General features: G+C 35.3%; 2 protein-coding genes across 18 annotated transcripts in view; one reads left to right on the top strand and one right to left on the bottom strand.

The window, feature by feature from the left end:
* ANKIB1 (ankyrin repeat and IBR domain containing 1) overlaps nucleotides 1–27,040 on the bottom strand; it is a 235,388-nt gene that overhangs the window by 129,813 nt on the left and 78,535 nt on the right. For 3 of the 12 annotated variants that reach the window (XM_077856985.1, XM_077856992.1, XM_077856991.1), the window contains exon 1: nucleotides 877–1,361. The exons of the other annotated variants lie outside the window; for them this stretch is intronic. The gene's annotated coding sequence lies outside the window, so the exon portion shown is untranslated. Of the gene's footprint in view, nucleotides 1–876; nucleotides 1,362–27,040 lie in introns of those variants that run through there. 12 annotated transcript variants of the gene reach the window in all.
* KRIT1 (KRIT1 ankyrin repeat containing) overlaps nucleotides 1,381–27,040 on the top strand; it is a 35,847-nt gene continuing 10,187 nt past the window's right edge. Inside the window, exons 1-12 of one of the 6 annotated variants that reach the window (XM_077857003.1) lie at nucleotides 1,381–1,913; nucleotides 4,969–5,072; nucleotides 6,020–6,179; nucleotides 10,497–10,589; nucleotides 11,911–12,040; nucleotides 12,896–13,139; nucleotides 13,334–13,449; nucleotides 13,677–13,820; nucleotides 19,225–19,381; nucleotides 20,036–20,143; nucleotides 22,429–22,585; nucleotides 23,340–23,491. In XM_077857003.1, coding sequence (XP_077713129.1) covers nucleotides 4,971–5,072; nucleotides 6,020–6,179; nucleotides 10,497–10,589; nucleotides 11,911–12,040; nucleotides 12,896–13,139; nucleotides 13,334–13,449; nucleotides 13,677–13,820; nucleotides 19,225–19,381; nucleotides 20,036–20,143; nucleotides 22,429–22,585; nucleotides 23,340–23,491 — 1,563 coding nt within the window. In that variant the 5' untranslated portion in view covers nucleotides 1,381–1,913; nucleotides 4,969–4,970. Of the gene's footprint in view, nucleotides 1,914–4,942; nucleotides 5,073–6,019; nucleotides 6,180–10,496; nucleotides 10,590–11,910; nucleotides 12,041–12,895; nucleotides 13,140–13,333; nucleotides 13,450–13,676; nucleotides 13,821–19,224; nucleotides 19,382–20,035; nucleotides 20,144–22,428; nucleotides 22,586–23,339; nucleotides 23,492–27,040 lie in introns of all 6 variants that reach the window. The other 5 variants (XM_077857002.1, XM_077857005.1, XM_077857004.1 and 2 more) reach the window with 5 other exon arrangements.

Here is a 27,040-nt window from a genome sequence, read left to right on the forward strand (position 1 = left end):
AATATAAATTCTTCCACATCACACACATGCACACACTCTGTAAATTTACATTTACTAAATGTAAATCCAAAACACTAAAAATTTAAAGGCATAAAAACGTACTGGAAACATGAGACTTTTGTTTTACATTCATTTCCTTAGATCTACTAGCATAATAGATAGCTTTTCTGGAAAGGGTCTTCATTCCAAAAGAAAATTGTTTACTATGTCAATTCCGTGTGAATAGACTTTGTGAGACTAATTCCTAAAACCTCCTCAGGAGATGCTTAATTAAGGCTCTAGTTCCAATTTCCTGCGACTCAAACAGCAACGTACAGAAAAGAGCTTATACACAATCAAGAAGGGAGAGGAATGCAGGTCCAGGGAGCGACCCACTCTCTTTTGTTTTGGTGGCAGACGCTGCAAAAATAAAGGTCCATCGGAGCTGTCTGCACCTATCCCCACCCATCACACCCCTGCAGAGCACTTTCACCCATCCGCTCAAGACCCTCTAGTCCACGAGATTCGCCGAACCCGTGGCTTTCCACGTCCCAAAGGACGGGCGGGGGAGGTTGCCAGGTCTGGGATACAGAGAGAAAAAGAGGGAGGACACAGGATCTTTGAGGACAGAGGGACAAGGAGATGCATCTGGCTGAGGGGGATGAGACGCGCCACTGAGACCCGCAAATTCGCTGGGAGAACAGCCCCACGGGACCGACAGAGGATGCTGCCTGTTCCGAGACGGGGACAGACAGACAGGGGTACAGTCTTCTATAAGAAGAAGGCGACACATTAGTGGCAGACCCGGCAGGGCGTGAACTAGGCAGCGCTGGATTCGGAGCCCCAAGAGGGCTGAGATAGCCTCACTCACACTCGGACGGTAAAGCGGGGACTTACGGTTACTTCCCGGGCTGAGGGTTAGGGCCGGGTGGACCCCGCAGCTCCGCAGTTCTGCCGCCGCCGTGGCCGCCTCTGCCTCTCGCGCCGAGCAGGTGACCTCAGGTGCCCTCCCCGCCCCACCCACCCAGGCGGGCGCCCCCTCCGCGCCGGCCCAGGTGCACCCGCCGGGCAGAGGCTGCTGGGGCTGAGAGTGCGCACTAGAGGCCCGCGAGGAACGCTGCGTGAGACCGAGGCGCCCGCGACGAGACTCAGGCTGGGCGGGCGCCCCCCATCCCTCTCTGGCCGCCTCGCCGCCTCGCTCAAGGGAGGGGGAGAGGGGGCGGTGGCTTTTGCCTCCGCCTCGCGGTCAAGTCCGCCTCATGCTCCAGCCTAGCGCGCGCGCACGCAGCCCCGGCCGCCCTCCTCCCCTCCCCCGCCGCCGGCTCAGCCGCTGGCGTGCCGGCCGCTGCCACCCGTGTCCTCGAGCCGCCGCCACCAGCCCCAGACAGCCCGCAGCCCCAGCGGGAAGCAGCAGGAACGGCAGCAGCTCGTCCGTCGACCCGGAAGCTCTTCCGCGGCCAACCGCGACGCTGCAAAGGGGGCAACCCCGGAAGTGGTTTCCTCGCCCCGGTAGCGGCGGGATGGAAAGCAAGGGCCTCTGAAGACCCGGCAACGCCTAATTTCGGGAGTGAGGATCATGGTGAGGAGCGAGGAGAGGGAAGGACAGTAAAGAACTAGTCGGCCAAAGCTTCTCCGAGCCCAGGGACTCTGGCGCGTTTTGGGCAGCGCGGCTGAACACGCCAGGCGGCGTCTGGTGGCCACCAAGGGTTTTCCTGCCACAGGAAGTTAGGCCTGGCGGCTGGGAAACGGAGGAATGAGAAAGCGGTGACGGCACCCCGCCCCGCAGGTGACTGTCCCACCCAGGGAGCTGAATGTAGCGGCCCGGGAGGCGCTCGGCCGCCCTCACGGGTGAGACGAGGAGGAGCGAGAGCCACACTCCAGCGAGAGGAAACAGAGGTGGGAGGCTGAACTATCTCCACATCTGGTTTCTCCAGGCAAGGCATTCATTTCTTACGTGTAGTAACAAAGAAGCCAAAGCCACTTTTGGGGTGGCGGCTCTTTGAGCCAAGAGGCGTGCACGGCCTTTCCAGGTAGTGGATGTTGGTGGGTGGTGGCAGAGGAAAAACCCGGGCAGAGAGGTGTTGTGGTTTTTGTTTTGTTTTGTTTTGTCATTTCAGGGAAAGCGATTCACAACTAGTTATTCCAGCTCGCCTATCTACACTTCTTTCCATCTTTTGAGGCATTTGGCTCTTTGCTTTTTATTCATGTTTTGTTTTTTTTTTAATCTTCAAAAGAAATCTTTGATGCAGCTGGCCTGACTGAGGATCTCACTCCCCATTCCCTTCTCACTCTTTTGGAGAGCTTGTGTGCCTTCACAGTTTCTGTTTGCAAATGCTTCGTTCTCTCTGCATCTGCAGTCTCTTAACTGCTTTGAAGGCCTTATCTTATGGGGGGAAATGCCAAGAATTGAAGTACGTTTTCGTAACAGTATAAAAACAATTCATTCTATGATCTTTCTGCCCTTAGCCCCAAGCTACTGTATTATTAGTTGGTTCCCTTAGAATTGGGTTGCAGAACTACAGCAGCAGCTGATATATAGCATATTTAGATATATTCAGTTTGAAATCATGCTCTCCCGAATAACCTTAAATAACTTTGGTGTTCGCCGTAGGATTTCATTTGGTTCCCAATGCCAGTATTACTTAGTTTCTTCTCTCTTAGCCAAATTCAGTGTAATTGTCTTCAAAAGCAATTTGCAGATTATTAAATATCTAAAATTACAGAACAGAACGTCACTTAACAGAAAGAAAGCCTTTGAAAATTATCGGTGACACTTGTTGACCCTGATAAGTGATGATTAGTAGAACTGGTTGAGGGACAGGGAGAAAAGCACGCTGACTTAGAAGTAGCACTGATGGCTATTTTCTATTGTACTTTATTAATACTTCCTCTCTTGGTAGCAAAAGGATGAGATTTTTATGGCCAACAAATAAATTCCTCTAGAGGAATTCTTCCTGACATTTAGTCACCATCTCTTCTCTTTAATGTTATAATGCTTTGAAATAGTGACTTGTTCCTGGAGAATGCAGAAGGATCAAGTAACTTAGCTACTCCACCTCAGCTTTTTTTTTTCTGTAAAACGGATATAATAATATTATCTGCCTCCATCAGATTTAGGGGGAAAATGAATTAATATATGTAAAGTACTTAATATAGTGTCTAGTATGTAATAAGCATTGTAGGTGTTAGCTATTCCGATTATTTTACAAACATTAAATTCTATATACAGAAAACAAAAGCAATAAAAATTTAAGGACTACTTGATAAAATCACTTTGGTTGGCAGGAATAAAAAATATTTGATAAAAAAATATGATTTTCAACTATGTGGACAGAAAGGTTTTGTGGGTTTGGCTTGGTTTCATTATTTAAAGCTGGCATGGATTTAAATGATTAAGAAACATTGCTTAAGGATGGAAGAAGGTGGATCATTTTCTGTCTCAGGAACGTTTTACAGGGATCTAAGATAATGTCCCATTTTTTGGTATTTATTTATGAACATACACTTCTGATCATTGCTGATAATTAGCATATACTTTGCAAACTGGTAAATCCTCTTATCAACTTTGACTTCTGCTTATTTACATTTACAATGCCCATATTCATTTACCAAATCTTCTCTTTTTCTCTGGTGGAAAAGGTTTTAGTTTGTTCTTAAGTACTCAATATAGCAAATGATTTTATTAAAGATATTATTTACGTTTTGTTAAACAGGATTGTCTGCTATAGCAAAGAAATGCTAACAAACCTGCCCCATGGGGACAAAATGGCATTTGTATCCCTCCCCCCTTCCCCAGTCATAGTGACAACCAGAAATGCCCCTACATATTTTCAATGATCCCAGGTAGGAAACCAACTCCAGTTGTGAAGCATTTCTGCATATTTGTAAGGCCTCATTGCTTGGAGCAGTATCATTTATGCCTAAGCATTTTTCAGAATAAAATGAGCCATAACAAAACGCCACCTATTTCCTATTGTTACACTTGAACCTTTATCTAAAACGCAGTCTAAACATATTGCTAACTCTAGTCATACCTTTCTCCATAATTCTTTTTTTAACCTAAGTTGACCAGCATATGAATTGATTGCTTTAAATTGTGTTTAGAAGACTAAAGATTACTTGATTTCTCTTTTAGGTGTTTAATAGAAAAAAAGGTTTGTGTAATTGTGCTATATATGTCATACAGTATATTCACAATACAATGCCTTTTAAAAAAAAAAAAACACAAGGGAGATAGTGCTTGAAATACAAATGCTTGTTGGAAATCCCTCAATGGTTACTTAAAATTAGTCTGAGGAAAAAATGTGTGGGGGGTGTGTGTGTGTTTGTTTGTAAAACATATATTGTGAAAAAAATGTTGGAGTTATCTAGGGAATTGATAATGGAAGTGAAAAATATTCATAAGTCATCATCAGAGAGATTTTATCCATTGATCAAATGTTTTTGACTCTGTAATAGGCATCTTCAAAGAAAATTATAAGGTATAATTTAGCTTATCCAAATGTCAAATATCAAAGTTCTTTCTAAAGATTTTGGAAAGAATGTAATGGCAGCTACCTATTTCCAGGTTCCAAACTATTAACAATATGACATTTACTTGTGTCATTTATGGAAAGTAAGTGTGTAGTATTCTGAATTATTATTGCAGGTAATTACTTGCTTAGTATTTACAAGATATGTTATAACCACATCACCTTTTTTTAGGTCCAAAAGTTAGATTCTTATGCAGGCTAGACATATAAAAAGTATGTATCTCCATTAAAATATTTTTACTTTTCACAGAAAAGGAAAAAAGGACCATAAGGAAATCTTAAAATTATAAGCTAAGGTTTTGAATAGATGCAGTCATCTCTGGCTTGCCTTTTTGGTAGTATATATATTCTAAGATAGAAAAATAAACATGTTATTTTTAAAATTGTTTTTCAAAGTGATTATGTTGATTATATGTCTTTTAATATTCCAGAGGATTTCTGTGTTTGTTTTGTAAAGCAATGGGAAATCCAGAAAACATCGAAGATGCTTATGTTGCTGTTATTCGTCCAAAGAATACTGCCAGTCTCAATTCTCGGGAATACCGAGCTAAGTCATATGAAGTAAGAACAATTTACTAACATTTGATTTGCTACCATTGGATGTCATTTTTCGTTATCATTTTCATTTACGTAAAGTCTTATCATGTCTTCTAAATTCTTGTTGACAACCTAGATCTTGAAAAGGTAGAATTGATGCTCCTAGGTCTCTGCCCATCATTGTCTTTTTGTGTGTTGCATGCCTTTTGGCCATTTTTCTGTTGATTGATAGGATATAAATTATTAGATATTAAAAGGTAGTCATTTGAGTTTTCCTTATAATGTACAGATTTAGTTTTTAGTACACTTTATTAAATGGCTCTCAAAAATTTTTTTTAAAAATTGCAAAAATCGGTTTATTCCAAATTCCAATGGAAATATTATTCTTGGTTATTTCCCCAAAGAAATCTTTTTGTACAGTTCATTTTAAAATATCTCTCTACCTTTAATTAAAGTTTTAGGCAATTAAGTTACTTCTCTCTAGTCCTGAATTGTTTTACATATATTAGGAAACGTGATTGAAGCAAAAAAAAACCCTGGAAAACCCTAAAACAGAATTATCTTTGCTATGCAACAGATTCCAAGCATCATAGAATACTTCTGATGTAACCTATGTCCAACTAATTTCTCTAGCATGTTGCTTAAAATTGCTTTTGTAAGATTAGTTATCTGAAACCTATTAAAGGATATTGCAGAGGTTGTCAGGAGGCTGCTGTTTCAGCAGTGCTCTGGTTTACTAGTTCTCAATCCTGGCTACACTGTGCATCATCTGGGGAACTTTAAAACTTCTAATACCAGGACCCTGTTCCCTAGACATTAATAGGTCTGAGATGAAGCTAGGCACTGCTATTGTTTTAAAAGCTTCCCAGGATATTCTGAGGCTGGGGTTAAGGAAGATTGCTGGCTTATTATATTCTAGGTCAAGTAAATTTTATTTTAAACTTTCTCTCTTTAAATTTTTCTCATCTAAGATTTTGTTACATGAAGTTCCCATTGAAGGACAGAAAAAAAAGAGAAAGAAAGTTTTGTTGGAAACTAAACTTCAAGGCAACAGTGAAATAACACAAGGCATATTGGATTATGTAGTAGAAACCACCAAACCAATTTCTCCTGCAAACCAGGGTATTAGAGGTAGGAAACTTTTTCTTCTTCTTTTTTTAAATACAGTTTGCTTTAAATGCTTGTGGAGAAAGATATTTTTAAAAATATATTATGATCAGTTTCTTTTGGGTTGCCTGGCTGGCTCAGTCTTCAGAGTGTGTAACTTTTAATCTTGGAGTCATAAGGTCAAGTCCCATTTTGGGTGTAAAGGTTACTTTATTTTTAAACCTTAAAAAAAAAAAAAAAAGATCAATTCCTTTTTATGTCCCTTTCCATTTAAAAAAACGTCAGGGGCGCCTGGGTGGCTCAGTTGGTTAAGCGTCCACCTCTTGGTTTTCAGCTCACGGCATGATCTTGGGGTTGTGCAGTAGAACCACCTCCGGCTCTGCACTTAGCGAGAAGTCTACTTGAGATTCTCTGCCTTTCCTCTCACCAACCAATGGATATTCGTGCTCTCTCTCTCAAATAAATAAAAAAATAAAATATTTTTTTAAAAACTTGAAAAAGACTTAAAAAACTTTTTTTAAGGTGTAGGAAAGCCCTTCAAGAAATAACTTGACTATGGAGCATCTGGGTGGCTCAGTCAGTGTGTGTCTTCCACTTAGGTCGTGATCCAAGGTCCTGGGATCAAGCCCCACCTTGGGCTCCCTCTGCTCAGCTGGGAGCCTTCTTCTTTCTCTCCCTCTGTCCCTCCACCCTACCCTGCTCATGTTCTCTCTCTCAAATAAATAAAATCTTTAAAAAAAAAAAAGGACTATAATTTTTTTTTACATTGAAAAATATTTAAATAAGCTGCAGTGTTAATGATTTGTTCTGTAGAGATAGGAAACCAAGGAGTGGCTTGAAAACTAAGAGAAAATGCAAATAATTTTTGCTAGAAGTATAGTTCTCTAGTTAAGTATCTTTGAACTACTATTTTTACTTCTTCAGGACAGAAGAAACTAAAAACCTTGTTCCTTAACTAAGTGAAAATTAAAAGATTCATGGATTAGAGTCCTATAAATTGCCAGGTAGCAGAGGGTTCTTCCTATTTGGGCACAGGAAGAAAACCCTTTTTGAATTGAATTATTGAAATATTAACCTTTGAAAGGTTGAGGTCCCATTTAAAATATTAGATAGTATATAGCCTAGGAAACTTTAAAAATTAATGATAGTTTTCTCAGGCTGTAGCCTCGGAAGAAATAGATAGCAGTTAAAAGTTAGAGAAATTATAAATTATGTTCAAGATTCAGGCATTATTATTAAGAAGCTAAAGCTATTTTCAGTCAAAAAGCTGTTGAAAACAGTTGATGAAATAAAGCAAACCTCTCTCTGCCTACTTTTTGGTTTTTTAATGCTTATTCAGTGTTTTTTCTGTTAATTTTTCTAGAGATTGTCTAATTCATCTGTTTCAGTAAAGAAACTATTTTTGTTGCAGAGACAGGGCTGAGTCCAGTGATTCGAGTTATTATTTTGTGTATTTGTTCCATAGAATAGCTGACCTGTAAGTCTCTGATTCATAATTTTGGAGGTCATTTACCATATGTTACCCTTCCAATAGGTAACCTCCCCAATGGGGCTCTAAGCATTATAACTCAAGATTATAATAAGTTACTGCATAAATTTACAGGCCTTTGATACACATTCTGAGTTCCACAAAGAATCTCCATTCCCTCATTATCAGATTGACTTTTTAATAAAAAGATCTAGAAATTGATCTTAGCTAAAAAGGGGACTATCTTTGGGGGTGATCCAAGAATGTAAAAGGCTCTTTTTGGATGTCACAAATTTGTCAATCATTTCTACCTCAGTCTTAGACTTCTCTGATAAATTTTCATCTAGACTTGTTTTACTATTGCTAAATTGTTACAATCAGAATATATCCTGAGATTAAATTCCTTTTTTTTTTAAAGATTTATTTTTATTTATTTATTCATGATAGACATACAGAGAGAGAGAGAGAGAGAGAGGCAGAGGGAGAAGCAGGCCCCATGCTGGGAACCCGACGCGGGGACTCGATCCCGGGACTCTAGGATCACGCCCTGGGCCAAAGGCAGGCGCTAAACCGCTGAGCCACCCATGATCCCCCTTGAGATTAAATTCCTGAGACATGTACCCAAATAACATATTTGAGCTAAGACAGAGGAATCATAATTTTTTGTGAATTAGCCAAATTCTACCATTTGATCCATTTCACCCTGAAGGGGGATTAAAATGGTATCAGTGTTAAAAAAAGATATCCTCAAGCCCAGAGAAAGGGGTAGTACTCTTAGAAGATTTTCCTGAAGCCTTTAATAAGAGAAACTAAAATGGATAAGTTTAACTAGTTCTATTAATGAGGCATACCACATCCTGACTATCCTATTTATTGAGTTTTCCTAATGTATGAAATATTTTTATAGATTAATAGGATTCTTTATATAAGCATTGTGTGAAAAGCACAAATGAACAAATGACTTTATAACACAAATAAATTTATGCCTTACCTTTTTGTGCAGTGCTGTCCAGTTTATAAAGCAATACCACACTTATTTTTCTTAAAGCACTACCACATATACTTATTAATGAAATTCTTAAATTCGTCCTGTGAGTTGGCATATGATCATTTTCACAACTGTGAATGGAAATGCACATATATGTTGTTACCTGCTAAAATCATATACCTGTTAGTGGAAGAGTTAGCACTAGAACCCTCATTTCCCAGCTTGTAGTCAGTGCTTTTATTTTTTCCCCACAACATATCTCATTACATTTATAATTTGCAAAGTAGGCAATTAAATAATGGATCAGAACTGAGTTTAGGGATGCAGCAAGGCAGGAAAGATTAAGTGGGACAAGACCTCAGTCTAGACAAAAGAAATTGCCTCTGAAATGAGATGTTATTCTGTATCTAACACTCATATTTTGTACAAATGTCCATTTTGTAAAGTAATTGGGGGCTATAACAATAATGGGCCATAATAATCACAAATATTGACTCCAAAAAAAAAAAACAAAAACAAATATTGACTCCATTATTTCGTGGATAAATGAAGCTGCTTGAACTCATACTATCTACGTGTCCGTAGAAGACATCCAGCCAGGGTTTCCTACTTGGGTCAGGAACAAGGTTCTAGATTTTGAGTAGGAAGATAAGAAGGGTTGACAAAAATCATGACAAAGGTGTCTAGATGAGAGGTTTTAAAGTTCAGGACTTGTAGGTTTTTATTTGTAGCCCCCTTGCGGCCAAATCAGGAAAAACAGACTAAGAATGGAGGTTACAATTCACAACAGTAGTTATAGCCCAGATTTTAATAAAAACTGAAATAGAGGATGGAGGTTGAATGTTAAATGAAGAGCTACTAAACTTTAAGACTTTGCAACTTATAGGGCATCTCGGTGGCTCAGTCGGTTGAGCAACCAGCTCTTATGATCTCAGGATTGTGGGATTGAGCCTTGAGTCAGGCTCCATGCTCAGAACAAAGTCTGCTTGTCCCTCTCCCTCTGCTCCTCCCCCTATTCTCTCTCTCTCAAAAATAAATGAAATAATGGGCTGCCTGTGTGGCTCAGTTGGTTAAGTGCCTGCCTTCAGCTCAGGTCATGATCCCAGGGTCCTGCTCAGTGGGAGTCTGCCTCTCCCTCTCCCTCTGCCCCTTCCCCCCACCCCCTGCTTGTGTGCTCTCTCTCAAAAAAAAAATTTACAAATAAAATAAATCTTTTTTTAAAAAAAGATTTTACAACTTGCATATACCACCCTCCTTAGCCACCGGAGACTATAGTAATATTCTTACCATCTACGTCCCAGCTAAGTGAGGAAATATATGTCCCTTGACTGCAGGAAGTCTTGCTGTTCAGCTGCTCTATTAATAATCTTTAGCTGGACAGTTTTCCTTGCTTTGCAAAGAAAGCTGCTCTTCTAGTGAGTCAAGACCCAGACCATAAATCTACTGGTTCATTGTCCACAGAGTGATTTGCATTATTATCAGAATGAACAGTTTTTACTAGGGTGTATAATAAAATTGGTATTTATATATTTTAACTCCTCTTAATGCTGCCTTTAAAATTTTTTTTTAGTTCTCAAAAACAAAAATGAAAAAAGGACAAACTAAAAAACAGTCTCTTAACTACGAGAACAAACCAGTGGTTACCAGAGGGAAGGTGGGTGGGGGCATGAATGAAATAGGTGTAGGGGATTAAGAGGATACTTATCTTGCTGAGCACTGAGTAATATATGGAATTGTTGAATTGCTATATTGTGTACCTGAAACTAATACAACGCTATATGTTAATTGCACTGGAATTAAAATAAATTTTTTTCTAATTCTTGAGATAATTTTTAAAATTTAAAAGTCCATTTTTTTATCTTTACTGATTTTTAAAAATGGTTAGGAAAACGAGTGGTACTAATGAAGAAATTTCCTCTGGATGGGGAGAAGATGGGCAGAGAAGCAGCATTATTTATTGTTCCATCAGTTGTCAAAGGTAAAAGTCTAAGTTTTATCCTATGAATCTTTATATACTTTAGATGCTAAGTTAAAGTCTACTAAGGAATTTAGTAATTAGCATTTATAGTTACTACTATGATACTGTTTTAAAATACCTATTTTTTAGTAGTTACAATGAGGAAATCTATTACTTAAAAAAAGATATTTTGATTGTAAAGTAATATTCAGCCTTTTGGACTAAACAGTAATGTTTTTGTTTCTGGGTTGGAGAGTAAATAAAGAAGTGAGGAGGAAAGCCATAATTGAAATTAAAAATTTTCAGATTATAAAAGGGATTTTTCAAAGGATATGATTAGAAATAGATATTTCAGTATTTTGGAACATTAACAGACTATGATCAGGACCTATTTAGTATTTGGCACTAGGAGGTGTTAATAGTTTTAAAATACTCTGCCTAACAGCATTGGTAGTATACAAAGAATTTATATCTAAGGTAAAAATTGAATTTGAGCCTTTGACATCCTGGAATAATTGAAAAATACTAAATTTCGGTGTAGACCTTGCAGCCTACTAATTTTGTACCTTTGGGCAAATCACCTCTTTAAGCTCCAGCTCTATTTGTATCTGCTCCTACTAAGTTCATTCATTGTGCTGGAAGAATTCAGTGAGGTATTGGATGTGAAAAACACTTTGGGGCAGCCCCGGTGGCTCAGCGGTTTAGTGCTGCCTTCAGCCTAGGGCATGATCCTGGAGACCTGGGATCAAGTCCCATGTCAGGCTCCCTGCATGGTGCCTGTTTCTCCCTCTGCCTGTGTCTCTGCCTCTCTCTCTCTCTCTCTTTCTGTCTCTCATGAATGAATAAATAAATAAAATTTATTAAAAAAAAAAACCACTTTGGAAACTTTAGTGTACTAGCCTCCTTTAGGGCAGTAATAATACTAATGATAAATTAATGACCCAGTGTGGATATGCCATTAGCTTGCTGCTCACACAGTACTTCTGTGTATTTCATTAGCCAGCTCTAGTATTCTACATATGTTTTTTTTCCAGCCATACTTACACTAAAAAGTACAGTATTTTAAATGTTGTTGGAAACCTGATTAATCAGAGTTTTACAACATTGTTGAGAAAGGGAAAGGGGAAACAATTTCTGCCTTCCTTCAAGAATATAGGTCTTCTAATTCCAAATGGATAAGGGCACAGAACTGGTCATCAATTTAATCAAGGTCTTCTACATCCAAATCTAAAACAATTCATGTTACACTTAACTACTTTGTAAAATATACTATATAATTTTAAGTGAAAAACATGCAATTGTAAACCTTTTATATAATGGCATTATTCATTTTCTTTTTCAGATAATACTAAATATACATATACTCCAGGATGCCCAATTTTTTACTGCTTACAAGATATTATGCGAGTCTGTAGTGAATCCAGCACTCACTTTGCTACACTTACAGCAAGGATGTTAATAGCCTTGGATAAGTAAGAAATGCCACTAAAAATATTTTTTTAATAAATTAAATACAGGTTCATAGTAGAAATTAGCTCCGACAGAACAGAAGAAAATAATAAAATTAATAATATGTATATGCTACGCAGTGTTAAGTTTTTGAAGTACAATATGAAAATGAAAAGTCGCAAAGACAAGATTGCCCTGGTTTGCTTGCAAAGCTCTTTTTTTTTTTTTTTTTTTTTTTTTCAAAAATGACAAAGACTGCCCTGGATTAAAAATTAAGATTCCTTGTTATAAAACTACATTTAGTATTTTGTTTTTGTTTTGTTTTGTTTTCAAGTTGCATTACAACTGCCTTTATTTCCCCTACTACTTTTGTACTAGTTCCCTTATTTCCATACTTTATTTACTGCGGTAATTCAGTAGAACTAATTATGTCTTTAAAAATAGTTAAATAAGTGAGTGATTAAGTTCTCTTTCTGTTTTCCCCAATGCTGGGTCAAATGGCTTAAGTTGTTCTGATAGATATAGTATTGAGTTACTCTTAGCAGTGAACAAATTGTTTAATCTATCATACCTTTGTCCTTCTGTAACTACAGAGCTAATGTCACCTCCATCTCAGTGGTTCAAATTTTAAAAGTACTTCATGGTACTTTTGAAGGGGGGTTATTGTTATTATGGTATATACATTTTTGAAAATAATTTGCTGTCTATTAACAAAACTTCTATTAATAGTAAATGAAGTACTTAACGAACACTAGTTAAAAATTTAAAAATCTGAATGTAATATTAGAATGTATCACATATCAGAGTTGGATACTCTACTTTTTTCATCTTCATTTTTGAACAAATACTTCTGTGACCTCTTCTTTCTACTTTGCCAGGTGGTTAGATGAACGTCATGCACAATCTCACTTTATTCCAGCTTTATTCCGACCTTCTCCTCTTGAGCGGATAAAAACTAATGTCATAAACCCTGCATATGCTACTGAATCAGGTCAGACAGAGAACTCACTACATATGGGCTACAGTGCGCTAGAAATAAAGAGTAAAATGTTAGCCCTAGAGAAAGCAGATACTTGTATTTACAACCCTTTGTTTGGATCAGATCTTCAATATACAAACCGGGTAAGAGTTGAATGAATTTTGGCTCTGATTTCAAAAGACATCTTATCTCCAATATAATTTTTTTCTAAAATAAACGTACCCATTACTAATTATAAACATTAAGATGACATCTACAGTAGTTGTATTTATATCTATTAACGTCAAGAGTCTAGCGCTCTTAAGGGGTTCTTGTTTTTTCTATTTTTCCTTTTTAGGTAGATAAAGTGGTAATAAATCCATACTTTGGTCTCGGAGCTCCAGACTACTCAAAAATCCAAATTCCCAAACAGGAGAAATGGCAGAGAAGCATGAGCAGTGTTACAGAAGACAAGTACTGTTTTGGTTTTACTTCATATTGCTTTTTTAAAACTTACATTATAATGTTAAAATATTGTTTAAAATGATAATATGCAACTAGTATGCAATGTAATCATTGCATAAAAGATTTAGTTTGCAGCTGCTAAGTGATATATGGCTTTCATAGACATGTTTGTTTTGAAACAATTTGTATTTCAACAGTACTTTTTTTTAAAAAATTTATCTGTTTTTAATGATTAGGGAACGACAGTGGGTAGATGACTTTCCTCTCCATCGAAGTGCCTGTGAAGGAGATTCAGAATTACTAAACCGTCTTCTCAATGAAAGATTTTCAGTCAACCAATTAGATAGTGACCACTGGGCGCCTATTCATTATGCATGCTGGTAAATGGATTACTTTTTTTTCTTAGAAGGAATGAATTCTTAGTTACAAATGTTAGTGCCTCTTTTCAGAGCTATCGCCATTCCAGCCACTTTTTCTCTACCACATTTTGCCTTATGAACTTTCTATTTAAATCTTTGATTAGTGTATATATGTACTACTGTTCAGAATATATGCCCCATGGGAAAGGTATCATTGGTGTTTTAGACATTACTAGGTCATCCTGTGTCATTACACAGCACTAGGTCCCTTATTTACCCTTGTAATTTCTGTTGTTCTGTATTAGAGTCATGTTAAGTTTGTTTAACCCTTACTATAAAATTTACATGAGGTAACTACTTATGATGGACATTAATCATGTTAGAAAAGTATCCATTTAGTTCTTTGGGAAGCTGTGGCATCAAAAAAACTCCCAGAATCCTTCATCAAATCAATGCCATTTCTTTGTTATTACTGTTTTTTTAAGATGAGAGGGATTGGCTCATAAATAAGATTGGGGTTAGCTGTTGCCCTAGTGAGTTGCCCTAGTAGCTTTTGCTCTCCTACTCTTCCCACATGATAGCAACTCTTCCCCTCAGCTAAGTTCTTACACTTTTGTTCAAAGCAGTTATTATTAGCTATGGTTTATCCTTTGGAAAGGATGTAGTGAAGTTATTTACCATTATTTCTTATGGGAAAATTGCTTTTGACTTATTGTTTAAAGTGAATTTCCTTGGCTAGTTTAAGAAGTGCCAATATTATTCCCTGCTTGTTAAATGTCCACTACTTCTTAGTTGAGCAACATTTAGCAAGATACTTCACTTTTATGTATCTCAGTTTATTTATTCATATGTAAAGGCATTACTTAGATCATTGCTAGAGTTTTTCCAACTCAAAATTCTTTTGATTTCACTGATTCCAAAATTTGTGATCCTGTAGCTAAATATAGTTGCTTTTAATACACGTCTCTTCTCCCTTAAAAATATGCTGTTTCCTTAAAAATAGGCTCCTTCATTCTGTAAATGTGTTCTTGTTTTCCCATTACATGAAATTTTCTACTCATATTTGGAGTTACCCTAAATCTTTTTAAACTGAATTTATAGTTGTTTCTTCAGATTACTAGTAAATATTGGTAGCAACAGGAGTACTGAAAGAAATCACATACCTTACCTGGAGCTAAACAAAAAGTACACAGTGAATTGGGAAAGACAGAGGCAAAGGATTTTAGTTTAGGAATCCCAAATTTGTATTTGGTTAATATTGTCCTTTTTTTTTTTTGTGCCATGGGTTTTCTTTTCTAATAAAATAATGGTAATATTTATTTTTTTAAGAATGGTAGTATTTTTAAGCACATAGTACATAAAAACAGAAGTATAGATAATATTTAATGTTCTTTTAAATGTACTCAGGTTTCAGTCCTAATAACTTCTATTTCCTAAAAGTATGACCTTTGGCAAGTTACCTAATATCCCTAAGAACCTGTGTTTTATCTACAAGATGGACTTTTAATAGTAGTACATTTCTTAAAATTAAAGGAGAAAATGCAAATAAATGCTTTGAGGGTACCTAGCACATAATAAGCACTCAATAAATGTTGGCTGTTATTGTTAAAATACTGTAAAAATTTAAAGATTTTGATGTCTAAATCTGAACTTAATTAATCCATAGTATTTTTTTAAATTTTATTTATTTGAGAGAGAGATATATAGCAAGAAAGAACAGCAGGACAGAGAGGCAGAGAGAAAAGCAGGCTTCCAACTTAGTAGGGAGCCTGACTTGGGGCTTGATCCCAGAACCCCAAGATCATGACCTGAGCCAAAGGCAGATGGATGCTTAACCAACTGAACCACCCAGGTACCCCAATCCATAGTATTTTTAATTGGAAAATCTTATTACTACAGTATACCAAGGAAAAGAGTTTTTTTGACAATATTAATTTTGTCAGTTGGAAATAACTAAGTTTAATGTACCAGAGTAATACGGGTCACCTTGCAAATACTTTTAATCAGATGGATCATTTGATTAATGTGAATTTGAATGAAGACTGATTTAACCATTTAATAAGTTACTTTTTCTTGGAAATGTATTTTTACTCACTAATTGGTATAAGGATCAAGGATGGGAATATTAGGCCATCTTATTAAGAGATTTGGAAACTATAAACTTAAACAAGATGTTTCACCCCTCTTGGTCTGTTTTCTCATCTTTAAAGTGAGAGTATTTATTAGGTTGGTGGTTCTCAGACTTTTTTGTATCAGGACTGCCTTTTCACTCTTAAAAGTTACAGGATCCCAAAGAATTTTATGCAAATTATACCTAATATCATTTAGCATATTAGAAGTTATACCCCCAAAATATTTTAAGTATTAATTCACTTTAAAAAATAAACATATTAATATAAATAACAATCTTATGAAAAATACCATATTTTTCAAAATAAAAATTAATGAGAATAACATTATTTTACATTATTGCAGATCTCTTTATTTTCTAGATTAATAGAAAATAGCTGAGAAAATAGAAAAACTCTCATATCTGATTCTGTCTTTAATTTGTTGCAATATTATATATCACATGGCTTCTAGAAAACCCCACACTGTACACTTACAGTCAAAAAAATTAAAGGATAAGTAACATCTCAATATTATTATGAAAATATGTTTGATCTAGAGTAAACCCTGAAAAGATTTCAGGGATTCTCAAGGCTTCCCAGATCACTCTTTGAGGACTACCCCTAAGATTTCTCCAAGATTTAAAGATTCTACAAGATTTAAATCTTCTCCAAGATTTAAAATTCTCATATTGGTGGCCACATACCTGAAAACTCTTCTTAACTAAAATCACCATTTTCCAAAACTATTTAAGTTGGCTTTCTCCCCATATGGGTAACTTATCAGCCACTCAGTAAATGTTTCACTGATATCACATATTCTCTGACCTTTCTCAAATCAGTGTCTTCTCTCTCTGATCCTACTTTTAGGCTTCACATTATTGCTAGAGAATGTTTTAGCTGTGATGATTTGACTCCCTTTAGATCGTACCATCTTCACTGTAGCTTAGCTGTCTATCCTCTTTGTCTCATTCATCCTGTCAGCCTTTTTTAGTTCTCCCCTATGAGCTGTTCAGAACCTTTCTATTCTTAAGCACTTAAACTCCCACTACTTCCTTTCTCTACTCTCATCAGATAAGTTTTATCCCCTATTTTCAAAGAAAATTGAAGCTATTGGAAATGTCCTTCTTCTCTGTCATTTTTATTCTCATCTCCTGTATCATGGGGTATACAAGTAAAAACCCTTATTTACCATAAATTCACTCTCTGTACTTTCTTTTCTCTTCCTCTTGAAAAGAACATTAATTTGACTCTGCTGCCTTTTCTGGCCACTATCCTGTTTCTTTCCTTCCTTTCACAGCCCGACTTTAAAGGTGAGTGGGCCACACTCACTGTTGTCTCTTTTTCACTCTTCATGAACCTTCTTAAACTTTTCTGAGTTTTTAATCTCTTTCCCCGCTCTACAGCATTAATACTGTTGACCACCCCTTCATTCTAAGAACAAATTGGAGTTAAAGGGGCATAATGGAGCTGTAATGAAGGTCAGTATGAATGCAAGATGTTATTGTTACCTTATCATTATTATTGAAATACTGGCTTCCATTCTGTGACCTAAGCATGTGTTATAGTATGGAAACTGCTATATTAAGATTCAGAAACCTGGATTCTAACACTGGTTAGTAACTATGGGATCTTCAGCAACTTACCTTGTTCAAGCTTCATTTTTCTTAACTGTGTAATAAAAATACTTCTGCATGCCTTACAGGTTGTTATTATATGAAATAATTATATAAGAAATTACATTGAAGCATACAGAATGTACATTTGTATTATTTTTTTTATTACTTTCTTGAATTGCTTGGAAGTATCTTTTCCTATCCTGAAAGATTGTTCAAGATGCATTTCATTGTTCTAAGATACTCATTTTTCTCTAAATTCTCTTAGCTTTAACAGTAATTCTTTTCAGGTAGATGAATTTGCTTATTCTTAGATATCCCAAGCCTTTGCCTTCCTCCTGATTACTAAGCCTGCATTTTCAAATGCCTGCTGAACAGTTTTGTTACTCTCTTTTTGTCTATAAGGCAGATTAGCAAATGCAGAGACAGTATACCTACCCTCAAGGAGTTTCCAGGGCATTAGAGAAGAGATATATATAAGTAAGGGTGAAAGTAGATAAAATAAGTCCCATAAAAGAAGCAAAAATAAAATGCTACCTGTTGTGGAACTATAGAAGAGGTAGATTTTAAACTGTTTCAGAGAAATAATAGAATTTAACCTAAACAAAATGAGGTGTGGGGAAAAGGACATCTCAGAAATAGCAAAGAACGTGAGCAAGAAGTCATGTGAATAAAAAAGGGTAGCCTACTAGTGGCAGGTTCAGGGTATCAGAAGGGTGTGTAGAGGGGAAGAAAGGAAAGCTGAGGGCAAATTAGATCTCTTCTAAAGATGTGTTATTTTGCCCTCAAATATACCATATCTGAAAGCAAATTTCCTTTCCCCTCTCCCACCCGTTTGTTTACAAACAATGAATTCTTTTTCCACCATAAGATTGCAGTTTGCGGACTCTTATGTCACTGGTTCTGACCAAACAGTGCACTCAACTCTGTCCGACACGTGCTTTGTACTCTTTTGGCTCCTTTGGTACTCCTTTTCCCTCTACCTAAAATATTTTTACCTCTTTTCAACATCTCTCTGGTTCCTTCCTACTTAAAATCTAGTTCAAATTGTTCTATCAAAACATTTCAGGGAGTCTTAAAGTCCTGTCTTTTTTGACATTTTTTTAAAAGCATTAGTAATTTGACAAATATATAATGCCTATGATGTTGATTGTTATCCTAAACTGTTACTTAAATTTTACAGCATAATGTAACTTATCCTGTGTTTTACCTTTCTTACTACATTGTAAGCCTTTATTATAGCAGAGACCATGTATCTTCTACATCTTTGTGTCTCCCAACACTGACTTACATAGCAGCTACATATTGAATTCTATCTTTGGGCCTGTTTTGCAGATCACATCATGCCAAAGTGAAAAGCATTATGAAGTTTCTGATTCTGAACCTATTTTTGACTAAAAATTTTATCTTCCTAATTTATAATTTTTGTACTTTGCGTGGGATTGTTCTTTGTCATTTGCTCTGTCTTGTATTTGAGATTATATTTCCTCTCAGTTGATCAAAAACAGAAACAGTTAAATTGAACCAGAAGAATTCATAAGAAATTCCTAGGCACTGAAAATATTTGTGTCAATGCCTTACTTAAAAAAAAAAAAAAAAAGTCTTAGATTTCTTTGGGATGTCATCAGAAATTTGAATTTTTATAACATTTCAGATGATTTTTTTGGGTAAGTTTCATCTTTTTTTTTTTTTTTTTAATAGGTATGGAAAAGTTGAGGCCACTCGCATTTTGTTAGAGAAAGGAAAGTGCAATCCAAACCTTTTAAATGGACAGCTTAGTTCTCCTCTGCATTTTGCTGCTGGAGGAGGACATGCTGAAATAGTACAGATTCTCCTAAACCATCCAGAAATTGACAGAGTAAGTTATTTTCCAGGGTTGTTTTCTTTTTTTTAATGTTCAAGCAATAAATAACAAGTAATGACACTAAAATGTTCAATTGTCAAACTAAAAAATAAGTTTTACCTTCTACATAGTTAAGTAATATTTATGTATAAACTTTGCTTTTGTGCTTGTTTTTATTATGATAAAATATACCTCACATAAAATTTGCCATTTTAACTATTTTTAGATTGTACAGTTCAATGACATTAATTGCATTCACATTGTTGTGTAATCATCACCATCATCCATCTCTTGCATATACATAAAATTTAACCTTTTTGTGTTGTATTTCCCCAAAAAATATCTTTACAAAGGAAAAAGATTTTCTACCCATTTTTTCCAGAATTCGTATTAATAAGTATTTGTAAAGGGCAAAATAATTGCTTTAATCAAAACCTTTATTGGATTTTATGGTCAGAACTTTAAAAAAAAACAGTAATCACATTGATTCGTGCTTTGAGTCTTTCATCCTTACCAATTTATGTTTAAGTATAGTATATGCTAAAAGTGGTTAATATTTAATACTTGACAAAAATCCATTTTTTATGAAACTTTGACATTTTTACTTATAATACCATATATTTGTAATGACTTTTTTCTTTGTATTTTTCTTTTTTCCAACATTTCTAGCACATAACAGACCAACAGGGAAGATCCCCTCTAAATATTTGTGAAGAAAACAAACAAAATAACTGGGAAGAAGCTGCAAAGCTGTTGAAGGAAGCCATTAACAAACCAGTAAGAATTACCTTCAGAAACCAAGCCAAGCCAACTACTTAAATTGATAAGTAATTTGAGTATCTGTGGCAAAGGAATGGATGGATGATTTCTTTACTGCTTTTAGAAAACCTCATGTTTATTCTAACATTCAGACCTTTATTCTTGCAAAACAAATATTGCATAATCAATCTTTAAAACACTTCAAGTTAACCTAATTTCTAGTATATAATCTAGTATAATCTCAGTACTTAATACAGTCTGAAATAATCAGCAGTAACATTAAGATAGAGAAGAATTAACAATTAGAAAGACCTCAGTTTGCCTAAAAGTTATAGTGAGAATAAAACTGTCATCAATTTAAAAACTGTGTGAAAACTTACAAACCAGATAAAAGGATTTATAACCAGTCAGATAAACTATTAAAGCTTGATATCAACAGATAAAATCTCTGAGCCTTTCCAGACATTTCCATCAGGTAGGTAATAAGTATTTATGGAGTATCTCTGTGAATTTAACACCTTGAGTGAAAGCGACAAGTGATAAAGAATAATATATGAACTCTGCCTTTAAGGAATATGAACACATTCACCATCACTCAACAGATTTTGTCAAATACTATTCCATGAGCACAAGACAGTCAAAGGAATAGATAAACAGTACAGGCACCCTTATATTATACTTCATTACAATTTATTTTCTAATTGTAAAGAACACATTATTATTTCTAGTATAATTTTTATATTCTAAATGAATAAGATAAGAGGAATTAGTTACTTTTATCCAAAATGAACTGACCTGGTAGTTGCCTGGGGGCTTCTCATAGAAAAAATGTATTGAGAATATATTGAGTTCCTTCCAATAACAATAAAAATGTATTGAGAATATTGAGAAACCATAATGAGATGTGGTTTCTCAATATATTGAGAATACATTTTTATTGTTAATACAATATATTGAGATACATACTTCTCAATATATTTAGAATACATTCACACCAGACAGAATGGCTGGTTTCAAAAAGATAAGAAATAACAAGTCCTGGAGAAAATGGAACCCTTGTATACGATTGGTGGGAATGTAAATTGGTGCAACCACTATGGAGGTTTCCCCCAAAATTAAAAGTAGAGATACCATACAATCCAGTAATTTTAGTACTGGTTATTTCCAAAGAAAATGAAAACAGTAATTTGAAAAGATACATGTAATTGCTTCTCAGCCTTTTGGCTAAGATCAAGTGTGAAAAAGATACATGTATTTCTATGTTTATGGCAACATTATTTATAGTAGCCAAGATACGGAGACAACCTAAGTGTACATCAGCAGATCAATGGATAAAGAAGTGGTGTTCATATATACAATGGAATATTACTCAACCATAAAAAAGAATGAAATCTTGTCATTTGCAACAACAGGATGAAATAAGTCAGACAGAAAGACAAATGCCATATGATTTCACTTATATGTGGAAACTAAAAACCAAACAAAAAAAACAGACTCCTGAATACAGAGAACAAAGTAGTGTTTGCTAGAGGGGATGTGGTGAGGGCTGGACAAAATAGGTGACAGGGATTTTTTTTTTAATGTATTGAGAATATTAGTACTCTGACATTTTCTGAACAGGAGGAAAGCAACTGGCTCAAGGTCCATTGTTCCATAACCGTCTTCCATCACAGCTTCCTCTTAGGAATTATTGCTAGTATGCATTTGTAGAGTATAATTTGTGGCCCACTAGACTTGCAAGATACTTGACTAACATCAGATTCAATAACCAAGACTCTGTCTCCCATATGATACCTACTAGGTACATCAATAGCTTTAAAACCTCTCCCAGAAGAATCTGAAGTTGGATATATATATTTTTTTTTTTAAATTTTATTTATGATAGTCACAGAGAGAGAGAGAGAGGCAGAGACACAGGCAGAGGGAGAAGCAGGCTCCATGCACTGGGAACCGGACGTGGGATTCGATCCCGGGTCTCCAGGATCGCGCCCTGGGCCAAAGGCAGGTGCCAAACTGCTGCGCCACCCAGGGATCCCTGAAGTTGGATATATTTTAAGAGCCATTTGCCTTAGCTTCTCAAACTTATTTGACTATGAAACATTCAGAGGAAAACATATTGGAAAATATAAATAGTGGAAATAAAAATTTTTTAAGCTGTGCCCACAGATACTTGAAGCAGTTTTCTGTTATTTTTCATATTTGAAATCTATTATAAAACATATGAAATTGAAGCATTTTGTGAGGCTGGTATATACAACTTTATCTAACTAGGTTGCGTAATTTATTATCATTCTTTGTCCTAGTATGAAAAAGTTCGAATATACAGAATGGATGGATCATATCGTTCTGTTGAACTGAAGCATGGAAATAATACCACAGTGCAGCAGATAATGGAAGGAATGCGTCTCTCTCAAGAAACACAGCAATATTTCACTATTTGGATCTGTTCAGAAAACCTCAGTAAGAAAGTTGTTACTCTGTTGTGTAAACATCTATTCCTTTTTGAGAGTGGATTGGTAAATTTAAGTATAGCATCAGTTTCTTACTGACTTTCAAATTTTGAAATGATACAATGATCCTCTTTTTTATATAAATTACTGGTGTTTCAACTGCTGAAACAGGTAAGCTTCTGGGACTCCTTATCCCCCACTTCATTCAAAGCATTTTAAAACTTTTCTTCCCTGGCAATGGAAATTGATATTGAATGCCATTAAATGTAGTGCTCATCCAACTTGCCTTTATTGTCAGTGCTCATTTCACCTGAAATAATGCAAATGTTTTTTCTTTATATTAGTTTTCCATCAAATCTTTTTATTTAAAATCAACCTGATGCCACTATAGATTTATCTTTCAACCAAAGTATTGCAAATACATAAAGGAATTAATTGAGGTTACACAATTGGTTATTTAATGTTTAATTATATTTTAAAAGACTAGATTCTATTGATTATAAAATAAAGTCTATAATGGAATTAAAGATCTTATATACATTTGATATGTTTTCCTTGTTTTAGGAATTCTTAAAATTCTTATATTCTCTTAACCTAAAATTGGGTAGTGATATAATTAGTTATAAAGTCAGGGTTGATTTAAATTTAGACATTTAGTTTGTGTGTATATTAGCACTAAAGTAGAGACCGTTTAATATAAATTTCTGTGTGTTGATATAATTTATTTTTACATTATTATTTATAAAAGGAAAGATGTTTTGCAGGCCTTCAGCTCAAGCCTTATCATAAACCCCTGCAACATATTCGTGACTGGCCAGAAATACTTGCTGAATTGACTAATTTGGATCCCCAAAGGGAAACACCACAGCTTTTCCTACGAAGAGATGTGAGACTTCCTTTGGAAGTTGAAAAAAAGGTTTGTTTGGAGATCTTATTTATAGTCATGTAAATGCACAGAATCTTTTGAGTTCCTGTGGTAGGCATTAGAAACAAATTTTGCTCTTCCTGTATGAGGAAGTTTTACTTCTGTTTCTCTATTTAATCCTCACATCCCTGGGGTAGTGGTAGTTTGAATTAGTCTACTTACAAAGCCCCTAGTTGGTTTTTTTATTTCCACCTCCATTGTCTTAGAAACAAAAGAAATAGAGAATCTATCCTAAAGAGAATTAGCAACCATATGGGAGACAGATTATACAAAAAAAAAAAAAAAATTTTTTTTTAGAACAGTTTGAAAGTACACTATCAAAGATAAATTTAATAAAGGGCTAACCAGTGTGTAAATATCAAAGGAGCAAAGAGCTAGGTTGGTGTGGGAGGAGAACAGAAAATACATTCTGAGTAGAGAAGTTTATATTTGCAAAGAGAACATAAAAAGCTATTCTTGGGGCACCTGAGTGGTTCAGTCTGTTAAGTTTCTGCCTTTGGCTCAGGTCATGATCCCAGGGTTCTGGGATCGAGCTCCACATCAGTTCCCTGCTCAAAAGGTGTCTACTTCTCCCTCTGCCTCTCTTCCTCCCTGCCCCCTCTCAAGTAAATAAAATGTTGTTAAAAAAAAGCTATCTTCAATAGTTTGTTAGTAGCTATTTCCAAATCAAGTGGAGAATTACAGAGAGTAACAAATGAGAATACAGTTTACATCTGATAAAAAGATTTGTTCCAGACAAGTACATTTGGATTTGAATTACTGTAAATTTTATAGGAGAGGTGGGATAATGCTGTGTGAAGGATGAATGGATAAACAAAGAAATTTAAGGTAGATATTACAAATTAAACTAGGGTGAGAATCTATAAATATAGTAATAGCTTTAAATTTGAGAAAAAAAAAGTTCCAAGGTCTTATAACTTTGATGAAGAAAAAATATACAATGCATTTCCTGATTCATATCCAAGGGAATATTAAATAGACAAGGTTAAGCAAATTTTAGTATACAAAAATTTCGTTGACTGTGTACAAACTTGGTAAATGTTTTATACATGATCACTCATATCATCCCTTTTATATTATCAAACCAAAGATAGATTTGATCCTTTCAGTGACATACCAGGAGTTACATAAAAATCTCTATGAAATTTACCAAAAACGGGACACCTGTGTGGCTCAGCGGTTGAGCGTCTGTTTTTATTTCAGGAGGTGATTCTGGGGTGCAGGATTGAGTCCCACCGATATTAGGCTCCTCCTAGCAGGGAGGCTGCTTCTCCTTCTGCCTCTCTGTGTGTCTCTTATGAATAAATAAGTAAAATCTTAAAAAAAAAATTTACCAAAAACAAAGATCTAGAGTATTCATTTAAAAATGTTAGAATTTCATAAATAGAGGAAGGGGCACCTGGGTGGTTCAATCAGAATCAGTGAAGTGGCTGGCTGCCTTCAGCTCAGATCATGATCTTGAGGTCCTGGGATCAAGCCCCATGTCAAGCTCCCTGCTCAGTGGAGAGTCTGCTTCTCCCTCTGTCCTTCCCCCCAACTTATGCTCACTCTTTCTCTCTCAAAAAAATAAATAAAATCTTAAAAAAAAAAAAAAAAAAAAAAGCAGAGGAAAAAAACACAATTGATCATCTCAGTTGACACAAAAAAGACATTTGACAATATCCAATACCCCTTCATGATAAAACTCTTACAATTAGGAATAGATGGAAACTTCCTCAGTATTAGTGGCAGTTATGAAAAACTCACAGCTAACATCATACTCAATGAAATGCTGAGAGCTTTCTTCCTGAGATCAGGAACAAGATAAGCCAGCTTTCAGCACTGCTATTTAACATAATACTAGAAGTTCTAACCAGAGCGATTGGATTTAAAAAAAAAAAAAAAGGAAAGGAAAAGTGGGGCACCTGGGTGGCTCAGTCAAGTGTCTGCCTCTGCTCAGGTCATGATCCCAGAAGCCTGGGATCAAGCCCTGCATCTGCTCCCTGCTCAGCAGAGTCTACTTCTCTCTTTTTCCCTCTGCTTCTCCCCCTGCTTGTGCTCTCTCTTTCTTTCTCAAATCAATAAATAAAATCTTTAAAAAGAAATAAAAATAAAATCAAAAAGAAAGAAAGAAAAGGCATCCATATTAAAGAGGGAAAAGTAAAACTATTTGCAAATGACATGATCCTACATATAGGAAATCTCAATCCACAAGAAAGCTATTGGAGCTAATAAGTAGATTCAGCAATGTTGCAAGGTACAGACTTAACATACAAAAACCAGTTGTTTGTTGTCTACACACATCAGTGAACAACCCAAAACACAAAATAAGAAGGTCATCAAGATAGTATCTTAAAGAATAAAATACTCAGGAGTAAATTTAATAAGAGACGTGCAAGACTTGTACACTCAACTATGAAACATTACTGAAAGAAATTAAAGGAGATCTAAGTAACTGGAGAGACATTGTATTTAGGATAAAAGATGTAATATCATTAAGATGTCCATACTATATATAAAATGGAATATTATTCAGCCATAAAAAGGAATTAAGTTGTTACATGCCATAATATGGATAAGCTTTGAAAACATTATGCTAAGTGAAATAAGCCAAGGCAGATACAGGAGGATGAGTATTGTATGATTCTACTTATATTAAATATCTAAAATAGGGAAACTCACAAAGAGAAAGTAGATTAGTAGTTGTCAACACAGATGTTGGGGATAGAGAATGAGTTATTGCTAAGGTTAACAGTTTCTCTTTGGGAGATGAAAAAGTTATGTAGTGGTGATGCTTGCACAACACTGTAAATGTAATTAATGCCACAGAATTATATGCTTAAAACTGTTTAAAATATTAAATTTTTATGTATTGTCGCACAGTTTAAAAGAATGTATCCATAAAATTTGTAGGTAATTTAAGTATACTTAGTCTATCTTCTTTCTCCACCTCAGTACCATTTTAAAAGTTGATTGGTAGAGAAAAAGAGCAATAATGATAAAACTTGGATGATTAATTACATAATTATATTACAAAGAATATATAAAGAATATAAACTCAAGTAAAAAACAAGCAAGGCTTAGTAAGTACCTCAAGGTAAATCAGAATATCATGATCATCTGATATAATAGTTGTGTTCTTTCATTATGTTATTAAGAAATTCCATTTTGTACCATCTGAAAAATGTAAGAATTACATTTATTGGTTGAATCATTCCTATAGGATGAAAATGGCCTGATTTCATTAGAAAAGAATAGTTGTTGACTATGCTCATTTATAACAATTACCTACTCAAACTTCAAATTCACTGTTGATTTTGAGAAATTAAAAACCCTAGAAAGTTGAAAAAGTAATAAAATTAATTAAATTCGCTAATTGCTAGTATTTTGGCCTATTACCATCATCTTCTCTATTTTTTCTTTATGAACCATTTAAAAGTGAGTTGCAGACATTTTGGCACTGAACCCTACATATTTTAACATAAGAAAAAGGACATACCAACATACTTATACCATTTCAATCTAATAAAATTAATATTTTTATAATAATATGTGGTTATA

Source organism: Canis aureus, chromosome 18, assembly GCF_053574225.1.
Source record: "Canis aureus isolate CA01 chromosome 18, VMU_Caureus_v.1.0, whole genome shotgun sequence".
NCBI classification, from domain to species: domain Eukaryota; kingdom Metazoa; phylum Chordata; class Mammalia; order Carnivora; family Canidae; genus Canis; species Canis aureus.